This window comes from Nematolebias whitei, chromosome 10 (genome assembly GCF_014905685.2).
Source record: "Nematolebias whitei isolate Nwh7 chromosome 10, NemWhi1, whole genome shotgun sequence".
NCBI lineage: Eukaryota > Metazoa > Chordata > Actinopteri > Cyprinodontiformes > Rivulidae > Nematolebias > Nematolebias whitei.
The window spans coordinates 44,502,291-44,519,936 of record NC_056507.1 but is presented as its reverse complement, the minus strand read 5'-3'; the positions used below and the strand labels follow the sequence as shown (position 1 = coordinate 44,519,936).

General features: G+C 44.2%; 1 protein-coding gene across 1 annotated transcript in view; it reads right to left on the bottom strand.

The window, feature by feature from the left end:
* Positions 1-17,646, bottom strand: part of LOC119416522 (ankyrin repeat domain-containing protein 26) — a gene marked incomplete at its 3' end in the record, with an annotated part of 163,667 nt that overhangs the window by 108,149 nt on the left and 37,872 nt on the right. The window contains 2 exon segments of the mRNA XM_037683752.1: positions 11,592-11,733; positions 11,824-11,854. Of these exon segments, the coding sequence (XP_037539680.1) occupies positions 11,592-11,733; positions 11,824-11,854 (173 nt within the window).

The window sequence follows — 17,646 nt, the reverse complement described above, 5'->3', positions numbered from 1 at the left end:
GCTGGGGAGGAACGTGTCTGTCCCAGGCAGTGGGAGCACAGTGGCCGGACCACGTCGCTTCACATAAATGTGCTAGAACTTCTCACAGTCTAGAACGTGACTCAGCATTTTGCTCTGCTGCTGTGGGATCAGCATGTTCTGATTCACACAGACAATAAAGTGACAGCAGATTACATACACCGTCAGGGAGGCGTGCGCTCAGCCCAACTGTTATGCATTGTGAGACAGCTGCTGTGTTGGGCACACAAAAACTTGCTCTCCATCAGAGCAATGTACATTCCCGGCATCCTGAACAGGGAAGCGGGCATTATGTCGCGGGGCGGTCCCCGCCACGGGGACTAGAGCCTCTGTCCCAAGCTGATCTCTCGGATTTAGAACAGGTTTGGCCGAGCAGAAGTAGATCTGTTCACCACACGGGAGAATGCACATTGTCAATTATGGTTCTCACTGAGCCCACGGGACAACCCACCGTTAGAGGTGGATGCCTTCGCTCACAGCCCGTGGCAAAAAATGCTCCTTTATGCATTCCCTCCAGTCCCACTGATATCACGGACCCTAGACCAGGTCTGGGAGGAAGAACTGTCAGTAATCCTCCTAGCTCCCAAGCACATAAGCGCCCCGTGGTTTCCGAATCTGCAGCGATTGATATCGGGTCGGCCGTGGAAACTGCCATGGAGGGGGGGGCGATCAGGCCGCTGAACGGATCCATTTAGAAAAGATGGGCCTTCCACAGGATGTGATGCGTACGATCCAGAGCGCACGTGCCGCTTCTACCACAGCGCTGTACACATCAAAGTGACAGCTTTTCAGCGATGATGCGCAGAGAAAGGCGTGGAGGCCATCTCATGTCCACTAGGTAGTGAGCTGTCATTTCTACAGCAACTGATGGACAGAAATTTAGCGTTCACAACAATTAAAACTTATGTTGCAGCTATTTCTTCCTGTCATGAGGGTTTCGGTGACAGAACAGTTTTTAACTACCCGCTGATGAAGCGTTTTCTGAAAGGTGTACGGAGACATAGACCTGTGTCACATCCACTAGCTCCACAGTGGGACCTAACGATGGTCCTGCACAATCTGATCAAAGCTCTTTTTGAGCCTTTAGATCAGGTTTCACTTTAATTTCTATCACTTAAAACAGCCCTGCTGTTAGCTCTGACATCAGCAAAGAGAATGAGTGATTTTTCTGCTCCCTCTGTTGCTCCATCATGCCTCACAATTCAAGCTGACGGCAGTTCAGCTGTACTGCGTCCTAATCCTGCTTTTACTCCTAAAAGCATCACAAGCTCATTCAGATCGAGAGTGATAACCTTGGATGGGTTTTATCCTCCTCCTCATAATTCTGAGGAGGAAGCAACATCTCACCTCCTCTGTCCCGTGCACGCACTTTCGTGTGAATCGCACGGCCGCTTTCAGCGTCTGTACGTGCATTACAGGGACAGTTCTACGGGACGTCCTCTATCCACCCAGTGCCTCTCACACTGGTTGTGCGAGGTTATTTCTGAAGCTTACAGTTCATCTGGGCTGGATCCTCCAGAGAATCTCAGAGCGCATTCCACCAGAAGGTTTTCATCCTCCACGGCTCTGCATGGAGGGATGACAGTGGAGGATATTTGTATGGTGGCTGCCTGGTCATAATCGTGTTCATTTATTCATTTTTATCTATGTGATGTTTCTACTTTCTCCATGACCCATTCTGTTCTCAGGGTTCTGACAGAATGATTTTTATTTGTTTTATGGAGCCTTACTTTTTAGCTCTCACCTGCCTGCATGCAGTCGCAGTGTGATACAGTGCCTTGCGAAAGTATTCGGCCCCCTTGAACATTTCAACCTTTTGCCACATTTTAGGCTTCAAACATGAAGATATAAAATTTTAATTGTTTGTGAAGAATCAACAACAAGTGAGACACAATCGTGAAGTGGAATGAAATTTATTGGATGTGTCAAACTTTTTTAACAAATAAAAAACTGAAAACTGGGGCGTGCAATATTATTCGGCCCCTTTACTTTCAGTGCAGCAAACTCACTCCAGAAGTTCAGTGAGGATCTATGAATGATCCAACGTTGTCCCAAATGACTGATGATGATAAATAGAATCCACCTGTGTGTAATCAAGTCTCCGTATAAATGCACCTGCTCTGTGATAGTCTCAGGGTTCTGTTCAAAGCGCAGAGGGCATCATGAAGACCAAGGAACACACCAGGCAGGTCCGAGATACTGTTGTGGAGAAGTTTAAAGCCGGATTTGGATACAAAAAGATTTCCCAAGCTTTAAACACCCACGGAGCACTGTGCAAGCAATCATATTGAAATGGAAGGAGTATCAGACCACTGCAAATCTACCAAGACCCGGCCGTCCCTCTAAACTTTCATCTCGAACAAAAAGAAGACTGATCAGAGATGCAGCCAAGAGGCCCATGATCACTCTGGATGAACTGCAGAGATCTACAGCTGAGGTGGGAGAGTCTGTCCATAGGACAACAATCACTTGTACACTGCACAAATCTGGCCTTCATGGAAGAGTGGCAAGAAGAAAGCCATTTCTCAAAGATATCCATAAAAAGTGTTGTTTAAAGTTTGCCACAAGCCACCTGGGAGACACACCAAACATGTGGAAGAAGGTGCTCTGGTCACATGAAACCAAAATTGAACTGTTTGACCACAATACAAAACGATAGGCCTGGCGTAAAAGCAACACAGCTCATCACCCTGAACACACCATCCCCACTGTCAAACATGGTGGTGGCAGCATCATGGTTTGGGCCTGCTTTTCGTCGGCAGGGACAGGGAAGATGGTCAGAATTAATAGGAAGATGGATGGGGCCAAATACAGGACCATTCTGGAAGCAAACCTGTTTGAGTCTGCAAGAGACCTGAAATTGGGACGAAAATTTATCTTCCAACAAGACAATGATCCAAAACATAAAGCCAAATCTACAATGGAATGGTTCACAATGGTTTTTTGTGCGAGCAGATGCTTTATGTTTGTGTCTGAATGGACCCAGTGAGGCATAGACTACATCCTGCTTCGCCTTTAACCCACTAGCGATAGCCTTAAAGGGCGAAGCCTATACGAAATAGAACGTTGGTTACGTACTGTAACCCCAGATTCTATAAGTATAGGCGCAGCCCTTTAAGCTCTGGGCCTCATTGGTTCCTAAAAGGCTGAAGAAAAAAGATATTTGGGAGCCGATAGACCTTTTTCACACTCCCGCATTTTAAAGTGGATGTGGTGTTAAACAACTTCCAGTGGCTATAGCGCTAGCTTTAGACAGTGAGGAAAATGGTTCAGTCTTGGTGCGGTTTCTTTTGTTCAGTTCCTGGCTGTTCTTGTGGGGCAAAAAAACAACCATATCTGTCCTATCTAAAATAGTTAAATCTGGTCCTCTGGACATTCAAAAAAAACAAAAAAACAAAGCAAAACAACAAAAAATGTAGAAACGTTTCATCTCTCGTCCGAGAGATTTCCTCAGTCTGAGGTGCTGTATTCAGCTCACTCTCTTAAATAGCACCTTCTCAGAGTGGATCAACCAGTTTTGCTGCTGACAACCAAAACCAGCTGATCACATGCTCAAGAAGGACCATCAGCCTAACAATGGATCATTAGCACACTGATGGCTGTTAACTATTCACAGAGGGCTGAGTGATACTAGCAACCACAGCATTGTAAAAGGGGGACAATTGAACACGTAGGCCTCCACCCCTGTTTAACGATGGACGGTTTCTTTTCACAAAGATGGCCTCCTTTACTCCTCTCTCAAATCATCGTTCCTCTCTATCCAGGATGTGCACATCTTCATCCCTGAAAGAGTGACCGCTGGCCTGGAGATGAGTGTAGACCGCAGAGTCCTGGCCTGATGATGTTGATCTTCTGTGCTGGGCCATCCTTTTGGCCAGTGGCTGTTTTGTTTCCCCGATGTAAGACTGATCACAGCCCTCATGACACTGAACAGCATACACAACATTACTCTGTTTGTGCCGGGGGACTGGATCTTTGGGATGAACCAGTCTTTGCCGTAATGTATTTTGGGGTTTAAAAGCCACTGGGACGTTATGTTTAGAAAATAAACGTCTCAGTTTCTCTGATACTCCCTCAACATATGGAATGACCACTGGTCTGGGTCTGGGTTCCTCCTTTTCACCTGTTGGCTGACTGGAGTCCTGTTTGGGTTTCTTCTCTGCTTTTAGGAAGGCCCAGTTAGGATATCCACATTGCTCTAGAGCCTGTCTTGTGTGGGATTTCTCCTTCTGCCTGGCTCCTGAGTTAGGGGGACGCTGTCTGCTCTGTGATACAGAGTCCTGATGACTCCTAGCTTGTGCTCCAAAGGGTGATGGGAGTCAAACTGCAAATACAGGTCTGTGTGGATGGGTTTGCGGTACACCTCAGTTTGCAAATGTCCTATCAGAGACTGAGACCTCACAGTCCAAGAAAGCCAACTTGCCATTTTTTTCATCTTCTCGTGTGAACTTGATGTATTTATCCACAGAGTTGATGTGGTCAGTAAAATGTTGGACTTCCTGAGATTTAATTTTAACCCAGGTGTCGTCAACATACCACCAATGACTTGGTGGTGTCCCTGAAAAGGATGTCAAGGCTCTCTTTTCTACCTCCTCCATGTACAGGTTGGCAACAATAGGAGAAACTGGAGACCCCATAGCACACCCATGTTTCTGCCTATAATATTGCTCCCCATATGTGAAGTTGGTTGACTGCAGGCACAGTTTCAAGAGTTGACACAGTTGTTCTGTGGAAAGCGTGGTCCTGCTGCTCAGAGTGGTGTCTGATTTTAATCTTAAACTGACCACCTCTACTGCATCATCAGCAGGAATGCACGTAAAGAGTGATGTGACATCAAAAGAGACCATTGTTTCATCAGTCTCCATGATGACATCCCTCACCTTATCCACAAAGTCCATGGTGTTCTGTATGTGGTGTTCTGAGCTGCCAACTAAAGGGATGAGTACAGACGCCAGATATTTGGAAACATTGTAAGTGACAGAGTTAACCATGCTAACGATTGGTCTTAAAGGTACACCTTGTTTGTGGTAAACCATACAGACTAGGTGTGGACTCCCCTGGGTACAGTCTGTGGTACAGAAAACGGTCAATAGCCTTGTCCCGCTCCAAAATTTTCAGGCAATCTATCAATTTCTTCTTGTAACCACTTCCTGGATCTCTTTTCAGAGGTCCATAAGTGTTTAAGTCACTAAGGAGTGTCATAACTTTCTCATGATAGTCTTTCTGGTTCAAAATCACTGTGCACCTTCCTTTGTCTGCTGGGAGAATGATGATGTTTTTGTCCTTGCTAAGAGTGGTGAGTGCATCCCTCTCCTCTCTACTGATGTTGGAAGGTAGTGGTTTGGCATTGCTGAGGCAGGCTGAAACTTTGATTCTGAGCTGTTCTGCTTCAGCCTCTTTAATTTTGTTGTTGCGGATGGCTGACTCAGTAGCTGTGATCAACTCCACCAGAGGAATTCTACTTGGTGCAACCGCAAAGTTCAGTCCCCTGGCAAGAATCTCTGTCTCCGGCTGGGTGAGCAGTCTGTCAGATAAATTCTTCACCCACTTTTCTGTCTCCCTGACATGTAATTGACTACTGGAGTGTTGTCCTACACTGAATGTGTTGTTATTGGAATAATGATGTTGTTGATGAGTTATTAGTAAGTTAAACTTGTTTTGTTGTCGAGTCTTGGACTTGACATGCTGTGCTAAGCTTATTGATAAGATTAAGATTATTGAGCATGCATCAGGATACATATCTGTCCTACCATGCTTTTCACAACGTACCCAGACCAAAGGAGGCAGTGGATCCAAGCGATCAGAAGAGATGAGGGTCCCAACTTCTGCATAAAGCCAGGGAGCACTTGTATGTAGCTGCATTTCACTCAGGAGGATTTTGTTCATGGATCCACCGCCAGCTGCTTTAAAGGTTGAGCTTCTCTCTTCACCTGGAATAATTTCACTGCACCAGCTAAGAGTCTGTTTTTAGAGAGCTCAGAAACAGCAGCTTGTCCTCTCTCAGAAAGCTAGCCAGACTGAAGCTGCTACTGGAGTCCATGTAAAACTCACTTCACCTGGTGGCACATCCACCCACAGGTAAATATCACAGTAAGATGCTACATTATAAACTTGTCATGGAGAGATCAAGTTACACTGACTCACAATTTATTGATCTTCATGGAAATAATGTCAACAATAATAATACTAATGTCAACAGGCTCAATAATTGAAATGAGCTTGCTAATCATATTTTATTTTGTGGTTTTACTGGTGCAATCCCAGCTGTCCTCATTCTGCTCAGTCCTGTGTTGGTGGACTCTCACTCCTGCTTGAGTCACCATGAATAGGCAGCGTCTTACCTGAGAGAAGATTGGCTGAACTAAGGGCTGGGGCCAATTTTAACTATTTTTATATGTGATGTGAGGCCCATGTTTGTTTGTTTTGTAATTCTTAAATATGATTCATATTTATTTTTGTGTACTTAATTTTATAGTTATATTCCAGGTTGAAGGTGCCAGTCCAGTCTCGTGTAGGTTCCGTTCCACTCGTGTCTCCTGCATCACAGCTTGTGGGTGAATTTCTGCTCATGTAACCTTGAACCAAACTTTAGTCTTTTAGTTGAATGAACACTGGAAAGCCTCGGCCTTGGCTCAATATTTCAGAATCATTATTGCCTCCATTAGAATAGGTTTTTAACTTAGTGTTAATAAAATGTATATTGTATCTTGGAACAGTTTCCTGCTTACTTGTAAACAAACCCAAGTGTCTTCTGTGTATAAATTATGTCCTTGGATGAAAGTCCTGAGGTGGTGTTGCAGTAAGTTTATAAAATAAAAATAACATCCATACCCAGCTTGTTACATATTGTTCTAGTGTTATGTAATTAGTTATTTAAAGGTTTTGAATTATTTTAAACATTCTTCAATTAAAACACACTTGAGCAGCATACTGTACTGTTTTTATTTAATTTGTGGATTGATTCAGTTGTATTGAAAGAAAAACAAGTGTAATTTACAATATCTAGTAAAAAAAAAAAGCCCTTAACTATTTAACATTTTATAACTGTACACTATAAATTGAAGTGGATTATAGATATTTTTCCCAAATTATACAATTTCATTTTAAATAAATTGGCACATTTATGTATTTTTCATGAGTAACAACTATTTACAATATTTACAGTGATTCACAGCTCGAGACTGAATATTAAAAATATGAAGGAACAAAAGATGTGATTTGTACATTTTATGATTCTTACTGCATTGATATAAACACATGGATGAAGGTGTTGAAGTAAAACATGTCAGCACACTCCTCCTCCACACTTCTTCTGCAACACGGAAACAGCAGTAAGCCTTGGTTGTAGAAGCTGCACCCCTGCAGAACATCTGGACTGCTCCCTGGTTCTGGCCTCTGAGAAGACGTTTCCAGTGACACTTGCAGAGACTGAAGATGTGAAGTGTGGACACAAATCATGGGAAGACTGCAGCATCAGAGGAAGAGCAGGGAAGTGTGGAGCAGAATGATGCTACGCAGGACTTCTCAGGTGGGCACTGGTAAAACTTCTGAGCCCTGTGGCACAGGACCACATCTGGATGGTACCAGCTCCAAAGTTTAGAGACCATCTACCTGTAGGACAAGAGCGATAAGTGGTTGGGACTTCAGTTTCTCCTGCTGTCATCCAGTGAGATCTAAAACATAACTGTTTTAGCACATACATATAATACTTGTTATAACATATTTAGCTTTAAACAAGTAATAGATTGTAGTTTGAAGATGAGCTGAAACAGCAGCAGAACAAAACAGACTATGCTGCTACCACAGACAAACTAACCACTGAACAGGAAGATGTTACTGTAAGCTCTCAGTAGTACATTTGTCCATCGTATGTCATAGTTCTTCAGCTGTCATAAATGAACAGGAACTCTAATGAACATGAGCCAACTGGCTTCCTGACTGTTTCAAACCTGCAGTCTGTGGTTCCTCATTTTTCTTCTGGACCTGAAGCATCTAGCTCTGACAACTACCTGTCCCTCGACGATATTTGACCTGTAGTTATGCAGAAGTAAAGCACAATTTGAACATCAAGCATTATAGCACTTATAACTAACACCTAGTATGTTTTCTTTCACAAACTGTAATGGCAAACACATATCAAAATATTAAAATATCATTTAAAAGTTTATACCACGTCTGTCTCAAATATTCCAAATAATTTAGCACACTACATTAGGCTTTATTACGATGTTTATGTACTTCATATGTTGTAGCTAACGGTTAGCTAGCTAAGCTACGTCTTTTCTTACCTTGATAGCTGTGGATATATTCTTCATGGAAGAACTTTTATCCTTTCTCAAGTTTATTGGTTCAAGAATTCACCGCTGCGATTTCCTCCACATCAGCGAAAGAAAATCCTTGCATTTCCATAGACTCGCAATAACAGGAAGTGAAAAAGGTCTATTGCCCGGTCTCACCATAATTTATACGGACCGGGGGTGGGGCCCACACAGCCAGTGGGCGCGAACTAAAGTTTTCAGTGCTGCGTTGCGCGCAAAGGGATAAACCCACTAGCATTAGCCTTAAAGGGATGTGCATGCGTGCACATCCGCTCACAGACTCATGTTCATGTTTGTGCTGATGTTCAATGTTTTTTATGTTATGAGTGCTTAGTGTATATTTAGTTGATGTTTTTCTTAGTTCATATCTTAGATGTTATTACTGTTTTTCTTATACATTTTATTGTTGGATGTAACTGGGACCTTGTGTACATAATTTAGCTCCACCACATGTACCACATGAGGTGCGAATGACAATAAAGAAACTCTGACTCTGACTATACTCATAGAATCTGGGGTTACAGTGCATAACCAACGTTTTTTTGTAGGGATGCACTGATCCACTATGTTTTTTTTTTACTTCCGATCCGATCCCGATACCTGAATCTGAGTATCGTGCGATACCAGTTCCGATATCATGATCATCATTGATTTTATATGAGGCTGTAATAATCTCCTCTCAAGTACAATTTGTACAAATATATGCATGCCTGTCCAAAACGGAAACTTGAATTAAGTTGTATTAATGTTGGATAAGTTTTAAAGTTAGAATTAAATTCTGCTAACACAAAACATGTTTTTTTTTTTTATTCCTAGTTTTAAAGGGGTCGAGTTGGCCGTTTCGGGTTGAGCAAAGAGCAGCACCCCACTGAAGCCCCGGAGCTCGAATGTCCAACGTAAAACTAACTTTACAGCGGTTTAATGTGGCGATATGGCTCTGCAGACATTGCATGTTGCTGTCTTGTTTTGTGGTGTTTCTAGTGTAAAATACTTCCACACAGCGGACATATTTAGATGAAAAGTTTGTTAGCTGTTAGCCACAGTGCTGCTAACTCAGCCCTCACGTTGTAGCTGGCTGCAAACTATGAAATGGATTTCCTGAATGTGAGGCGGGTCTTATTACTCTGGGTTCATGACACACGCCTCCGTTCAGGAAATCCATTCCCTAGTTTGAAGCCAACGTGCAGAGCAGCAGGCAAGGAGTCACATGTGGACACCGTTTCAGCAGACACAGACATGCATCATAGATCGGAAATCTCTGCAGGTTGGATCGGAAAAATCCAATACGTAAATTATGCTGGTACCAGAGCCCAATACCGGATCGGTCCCATCCCTAATTTATACATCATTAGTGTTTAGCATATACTGTATTTTAGATCTTTTAGCATACTGTTTGGTGTTTGTTTAGCGTATATCTTAGTGTATATCTTGATCCTTATTTACCGTTTCTTTTTATACTTTATTTTTTTGTTAAATATGTCCTCCAGTTGAACCTGGTACGGCCTTGCCTTGCCCGCTCAGAAAGTGACTTTGGTTCTGTCTCTGATCGGACACGGCTGGGTATATCTGTTCAAGGATGAGATGTCCTGGATCCAATCCCTAATATGGAGTTGTTTTTTTCTTTTATTGCTCACACACGCACATTTTAAATAGTTTCACTACACCCACTGTTATCATCAGTTAAACCAGTTATGACTAGTATGGTCTACACTAGACGGGCGTGGCTACTCTAGAGCGGCTGTGGCTGAGGGGTTAGAGCAGTCGTCCTCCAATGCAAGAGTTGGGGGTTCAAATCCACCAGCAGTCACATGCTGAAGTGTCCCTGGGCAAGACACTGAACCCCTCATTGCCTCTGATGTGTGTCCCATCAGTGTATGAATGTGATAAAGCTCTGATTAGTCTCTTTAGAATGATTTGTTCAATTAGCTTTGTAGAGATGTAGAGTGCTGTATGAATGGGTCAATGAGGCACAGATGGTATTGTAAAGCGCTTTGAGTATCTCGATAAGATAGAAATGCTCTATATAAGTACAGTCCATTCCATTACACATAGCCATCCCATTGATGCACTCAGGTTGTACTCCACCCATTGTCCAGGGTGGAGTCTAGGGCCAAGAAAAGCTGAGGTACTCCCTGAGTTTGGGGCTTCTGTCATCGAGATCCCCATCATGACGGTTCGGACCGAAGCTTCAACACCGAAAACCTGTAACTTTTCCTGCCTTATCTAAATTAAATGGTAAAAACTTTATTCTTCTCAGTTTTACTGAGTCATAGTGCGTCTTCTCTCTACCTGGGAATAAAAGTTTTTAGTTTTCCACATCACCTCGTAGTCTAGCTGCTTTTTCGCTACATTTCTTTATCCTTTTAATTATCATTCCATTTTCATCCATCCATTATCTTTTACCCGCTTCTTCCATTTTGAGTCACGGGGATCGCTGGTGACCATGTCCAGCAATCACTGTGCGAGGGGCGGGGTACACCCTGGACAGGTCTCCAGTCCATCACAGGGACATAGAGACAAACGAGACAAACAACCATTCACTCTCTCACTCACACCTAGGGACAATTTAGAGTTACCAATCAGCCTAACATTCATGTTTCTGGTCTGTGGGAGGAAACCGGAGCACCCGGAGAAAACCCACGCATGCACAGAGAGGACATACAAACTCCACCCAGAAAGGCCTCCGGACCGGGATTTGAACCAGAGACCTATTCCATTTTCAAATGTTAGAAAAAAAAAAAAATATTATATGAATCATTTGTGAATATCTATTGTTGTTGTTGTTATCCACTGTTGTCATCACTCTTTGTTAAAATCCAGGTGTCTCTTGTAAATGAGTCCTCATGGCTCAGTGGGACTAACCTGTTTAAATAAGATTAAATGAAAAAATAAAAAAAAACGAAAAGGGCACAGTGGTCGGATGGCTGACATTTTATACTTTTGGGTGTAACTGGGACCCTGTGTATATAATTTCGTTCCACCTCATGTACCACATGTGGTGGAAACGACAATAAAGTTGACTTTAAATTGTACAGCATGGATCTGATTAGCTTAGATTCATGGTTGCTAACAGCTACGTTAAATAAACAAGCCCCGCTCCACTCACTGTTTACTTAGATTCTTGGGGGTGGACAAAACTAAAACATTTTCAGCCATTATATCAGTTATCAGCATTAACCCTCCCCTCCCAATATAGGCATCAGCTATAGCCAAAATTTCCATAACGGTCAGGCACTAGTACAAACGTAACAATACCCCAAGTTGATGAGTCCATCTTCTGAATAAGAAGGGATGCATGACGGTAGCCAGAAATGGGTGAGTCTGTGTCATCTGTGGCAGTGTCTGAGGACTGCGTGAGTTCATCAAAATCTTCTTCCCAGTTCATTTCTTCAGAATTCTGAAAGTGTAAACAAAATGTGACCTATTTTGTTTCAAGTACTCCAACTTCTATCAGTCCATCCAGATACAATACAGTGTTTGTATTTACCTTGTTTTTCTGTAGTGCAGCAGTTGTCAACCTGATTATAACAAAAACAAGAAAAAATGTATATATCTAATTGATGATTGTGCATCAGCTGCAGATAAATGATCAGTTGTAAGTGTAACGGTATAATGCAGTATACACTTATATTATTGAGAACTTGAAGCCAAACATGCAACTCTCATAGGGAAAATAATTTACAAACGGGATTCCAAAAAAGTTGGGACACTAAACAAATAGTGAATAAAAACTGAATGCAATGATGTGGAGGTGCCAACATCTAATATTTTATTCAGAATAGAACACAAATCACAGATCAAAAGTTTAAACTGAGAGAATGTATCATTTTAAGGGAAAAATCTGTTGTTTCCAAGTTTCATGGCATCAACAAATCCCCAAAAAGTTGGGACAAGTCCATTTTTACCATTGTGTGGCATCCCCCCTTCTTCTTACAACACTCAACAGACGTCTGGGGACAGAGGAGACCAGTTTCTCAAGTTTAGAAATAGGGATGCTCTCCCATTCATGTCTAATACAGGCCTCTAACTGTTCAATCATCTTGGGCCTTCTTTGTCACACCTTCCTTTTTATGATGCGCCAAATGTTCTCTATAGGTGAAAGATCTGGACTGCAGGCTGGCCATTTCAGTACCCGGATCCTTCTCCTACGTAGCCATGATGTTGTGATTGCTGCAGAATGTGTCTGGCATTATCGTGTTGAAAAATGCAGGGTCTTCCCTGAAAGAGATGACGTCTAGATGGGAGCATATGTTGTTCTAGAACCTGAACATAGTTCTCTGCATTAATGGTGCCTTTCCAAACATGCAAGCTGCCCATGCCACAAGCTCTCATGCAACCCCATACCATCAGTGATGCAGGCTTCTGAACGGAGCGTTGATAACAACTTGGGCTATCCTTGTCCTCTCTGGTCTGGATGACATGGCGTCCCAGTGTTCCATAAAGAACTTCAAATCGTGACTCATCTGACCACAGAACAGTCTTCCATTTTGCCACACTCCATTTTAAATGACCCCTGGCCCAGTGCAAATGTCTGAGCTTGTGGAAGTTGCTTAGAAATGGCTGCCTCTTTGCACTGTAGAGTTTCAGCTGGCAACGGCAGATGGCACGGTGGATTGTGTTCACTGACAATGCTTTCTGGAAGTATTCCTGAGCCCATTCTATTATTTCCTTGACAGTGGCATTCCTGTTTCAGGTGTAGTGACGTTTAAGGGCCCGGAGATCACGAGCATCCAGTAGAGTTTGACGGCCTTGACCTTTATGCACAGCCATTGTTCCAGATTATCTGAATCTTTCTGCGCAACAATGGTGGAATTGGTGATCCTCTTACCATCTTGGCTTCTGAGAGACACTGACACTCTGAGAAGCTCTTTTTATACCCAATCATGTTGTCAATTGACCTAATTAGTGTTAATTGGTATTCCAGCTGTTCGTTATATGCTCAATTTCCTTTTGCCAGCCACTTATTCAATTCAAATTCAAAAATACTTTATTAATCCCAGAGGGAAATTATTTATTGTAGTAACTCGTTATCCTCATTTCATTAAGAGATGTTATAGATACTGATGGCTGTAGACAGGAAGGATCTCTTGTAAAGGTCCATCCCACAGTGGATCCTAAGAAACTGGCTGCAGATGCCGTCCGATCCGTCCACCCAGACTTGGCTGGCCTCTCGGTTCCCCCGAGCTGTAGGACCGCACGAATGAAGAGCAGAACTCCTCCCAGAGCGATGGCCACTCCTCCCAGCAGTCTGCCGAGCTCCTCATCACTGTGGACAGCCAACTGCAGGTGCCGAGGGACGATCATGTCCTTCCACTGTCATGAGCCGTGTTTCCTGCTAGTTCCAGGATCTCAGTGGTCAGACACTCAAGTACAGCTGGCAGGTAAATGAGAATGCATCCACAGAACATCCTTTTCAACTCATTTGAGATTTGGAGCTGTATTTGAGATATTAGTTGAGCTTTTGAGATGTTAATCAGCTGCTGGTTGTAGAAAACTGCCTTGTTGCCATGGTTACGCATCATAACAAATGTCCAAAACTAAAAAAGTTTCAGTAAAAATACTTCCAGCTACACAGCATCTGATACCAGAGGAAACAATCATCCAAAAAAGTGATTTACATCCAGAAAAAGAGGAATTAAAGTTTCTAAAAGCAACATCTCTGAATGAAAGTAACAGAGCTGCTCCAACATGCAGCCACCTTGAGCGGCGCAATTCGCAATTATTGCTACTTGTCCCAACTTTTTTTGGATTTGTTGACACTGTGAAATTTTGAATCAACATATTTTTCCTTTAAAATGTTACATTTACTCAGATTAAACTTTTGATCTGTCATCTATGTTATATTATGAATAAAATATTGACATTTGCCATCTCCACATCATTGCATTTAGTTTTTATTCACAATTTGTTTAGTGTCCCAACTTTTTTGGAATCTGGTTTGTAAGTAAGAAAAGAAATTCCATCCTAATTTCACCCAGCACCAGCAGAGTGCTGTCTTGCTAAATTGTGACCGAACACCGAGTGTATTTCTGTTCTGATATATATAGTAAATTTTACTTACTAGTCTGTGTTCACATAAACCAGTAAGACAGAAACAAATTTGTTGTACTTAACTTTAGTACTTTTACTTGTTTATCCAATGCATATGCATATTTTCTGTAGGTTAATCATTCAGGCACAAATGTATACATCTAAGAGTACAAGTAAAAAAAAAGGTTTTGTGTTTTAGTCAATTCGAAACAGAGAGTCATAATTCCTCCAGGCTGAATCTTCTCTCCATTAACCAACTCAGTGCTTGTGTAATACACTTTGGGTTCAAGTTAATAATGTCGAACTGGGTTAGTAAGAGAAATAAACTTATAATTTAAACATGGCATACTGCATATATACCTGTCTTCATCATCCGCCACTTCACTTAAAGAGCTATCGTCAAACACAGTGAGAGGGTCTCCAATAACATGTGTGTTGGTCTGAGGGACTCTGCTGGGCCGGGCCCCACGGACCACTTGCTGCCTCTCTTGCTTCCTGCTCTTGCAGCTCTGCTGGACTAGGAGATGCAACTGAACAGGAGCTCTGTTGGTGCTATGAAGAGCAATAACTCTGACAGTAACTCAAGGAAATGTAACAAGTGTCAAACTGTGGTCAGGATGGGAGACTGCAACAAAGCCAAGATTCAACTTGTCTGCTGGCCTCCTTAGATAGAGAACTTTACTAATTGGCTTTTATGTATGTGAATGTTCCTGTAAAGTGCCCTGAGACAACTTTGTTGTGATTTGGCGCTATATAAATAAACTGAATTGAATTGAATTTGGGGCCACTGTCCTGCAGGACTTAGATGTTTTCCAGCTTTAAAACACCTGATTTAAATGAACTGGTGACTTACAAGATTTGTAAAACTTAATGACTTGCTGAGGAGGGAGTTAAACCATTTGAATCAGGTGTATTGTAGCAGAGAAACAAATAAATCTTGCAGGTCAGTGAGGACCAGAATTGGACACTCCTTAAGCCTATTAACTTGTAATGTAGAAGATCTGATTCAAATGCACCAAAAAGTATAGACTTAAGATCTATTTTGTATAGGCTTCGCCCTTTAAGGCTGTCGCTTGTGGGTTTTATCCCGTCACGCAAAGCGTCGCACTGAAAAATTTAGTCCACGTTCACCTGTCGTGTGGGCCCCACTCGGTCCGTTTAAATTATGTTGAGAGCGGGTAATCGGCTCCCATTTTTCTTCAGCAAGCAACTAGCACTGATCTTCAAACAACGCGATGTCCAACACCAACACCATCTGCCTGTGCCCGTCCTGCAAGACCGGCTACATGCTGAGCTTCGACCGGCACGACACCTGCGAAGGATGCCTAGGTCCCCGCCACGCCGACCTTGACTCCTCCTGCTGCCTCTGTGACCTCCTTCCCCCTGAGGAGAGGCAGAGGCGAGCAGCCTTGTTTAAGGCTAACATCGAGGAGTGCCTCTCCGTTGCGGGGGACTGCTCGCTGGATGACGCCATAGATTTTTTTTACGCAGGGTCTCGGAGCGAATCGGATGGTTCCTCTGGGACAGGCAACGTCAGCAGCAGCCCCGCTGCTCATTCCCTCCCGGAGAGCGTAGTGTTAGAACGGGAGGGGCCGAGCGGATGCTCACCCCTCCCGGGCCTTTCGGCATCAGTGACCACACCGCTCTCAGCCGTCGGTGCCCTCCTCTCGGAGCTGCTTGGCATAATCCAGGAAGTGGCTGACACGAAGGGACTTTCCGTCCCTCTCCTCCCCCCGCCAAGATCGGAGGATCTAGCGGGAAGGTTTGGCTCTACCCTGGCTTGCCGCCCTGACCCGATCTGGCCTCGTTTCTCAGCAGTAACGTCATACTGGAACAAGGCTGCAGCCGAACCTGGTAAATTGAGAGCGCCCGTCTCCACCTTCGCGCCCATCATCACTAGAGTAGAGGGGTTTACTGAGCAGAACTTTTCCTCAGTACCCCCCCCCGGAGCCAAGCCTGGCGGAAACTCTCGGAGCAAAAGTGTCCAGGTTGGACCAGCATCCAGTTCCTCGGGGGAAGCATGACCTGACGGTGACATCACTCTCCAACCGAGCTCACCAGTGTGCGTTCCAGGCGGCCGCAGCGAACAACAATGTCGCTCTGCTGGCCTACAGCATCTCAAAGAGGCTGGAGGAAACAGACCTGCCTGAGGAGACAAAGAGCTCACTCTGCAAGACATATGACATCATCTTCAACCTGTGCGCCTCCTCTGCTGTCTGCCTGTCTCGCATCGCCGCCTGGATGACAATGATCCAGCGGTCCACCTGGCTTCGACACCCCCCCTCCCTGCTGGAGGGCCCCATCACGACTGACGCGCTGTCCGGAGCCAATTTCAAGGCCATGCTCGAAAAATCGAAAAAGTCAGAGGAGGTCGGAGACTGTGCGCCAACTGATGAAGCCGCACTCCTCCTCACGCCCCCCCACCCGCTGGAGGGATCGTCGTGGTCAGAGGCAGCAGCAGAGACGCTCCACAGCTGCAGCAGCATCCTCCCGCCCCGCTCCGCTGCCGGCCCCTCCCGCCAGAGAACAGCCCTTCTCATCCTGGACACCAGCGGCTCAGCATCTCCCCAGAGACCACCAACAGGTGCCGCCCTAGAACAACCAGCCGCAGGGTTCACGGGGAAGAAGATTTAAGAAATGACTCCTTGCGGAGGATGTGTGTGTGCATAATGATGACTTGAGTTTTGAAATAAAACGAAAACATCATTCAGTGAATAAAGTGTCTGATTTCAGACTGTCAGTTCGAATGATCTCACAGCGGCTTTTCTGCACACATTCTCCATACAAAACAAGCCGGCGTCCTCAGACAGGTTTTTAAAAAGTCACCGCAGCTCAAGAAAACACACACAACGCCCGCTGGACATAGCAGCAAAAAATGAATTTTTTCGGCAGACCGAGTCCAGGAGAAAATCTCGATCTCAGCCCAGGGTGTGTTCTGCCCCTTCTGACTGCAGCGGAGACAAACGTGTGTCCCCGCGGCAACCCCCACCCAAGCAACGTCGCATTGCTGAGGGCGCGCATGCCTCCCCTCAGCGCACGTCAGCTCACATCAGTTCTGATGTGAGCCCGCAGCCCGGCAGTGGCACAGAGGCTTTGACTTGGCTGACGTCTGTAAAAGACATGACAACACAAAAACGCGTGCCCCCTCCCAGAGCGTTATGCGGAGTGACAGCGAGCGTGCTCCCTGAACAACTGGATGAACCATCTTATCAGCAAGGGTTACACGCTGCAATTCGCAGCTCAACCCCCACCGGTCAGAGGGATTATAGAGACGGTTCTG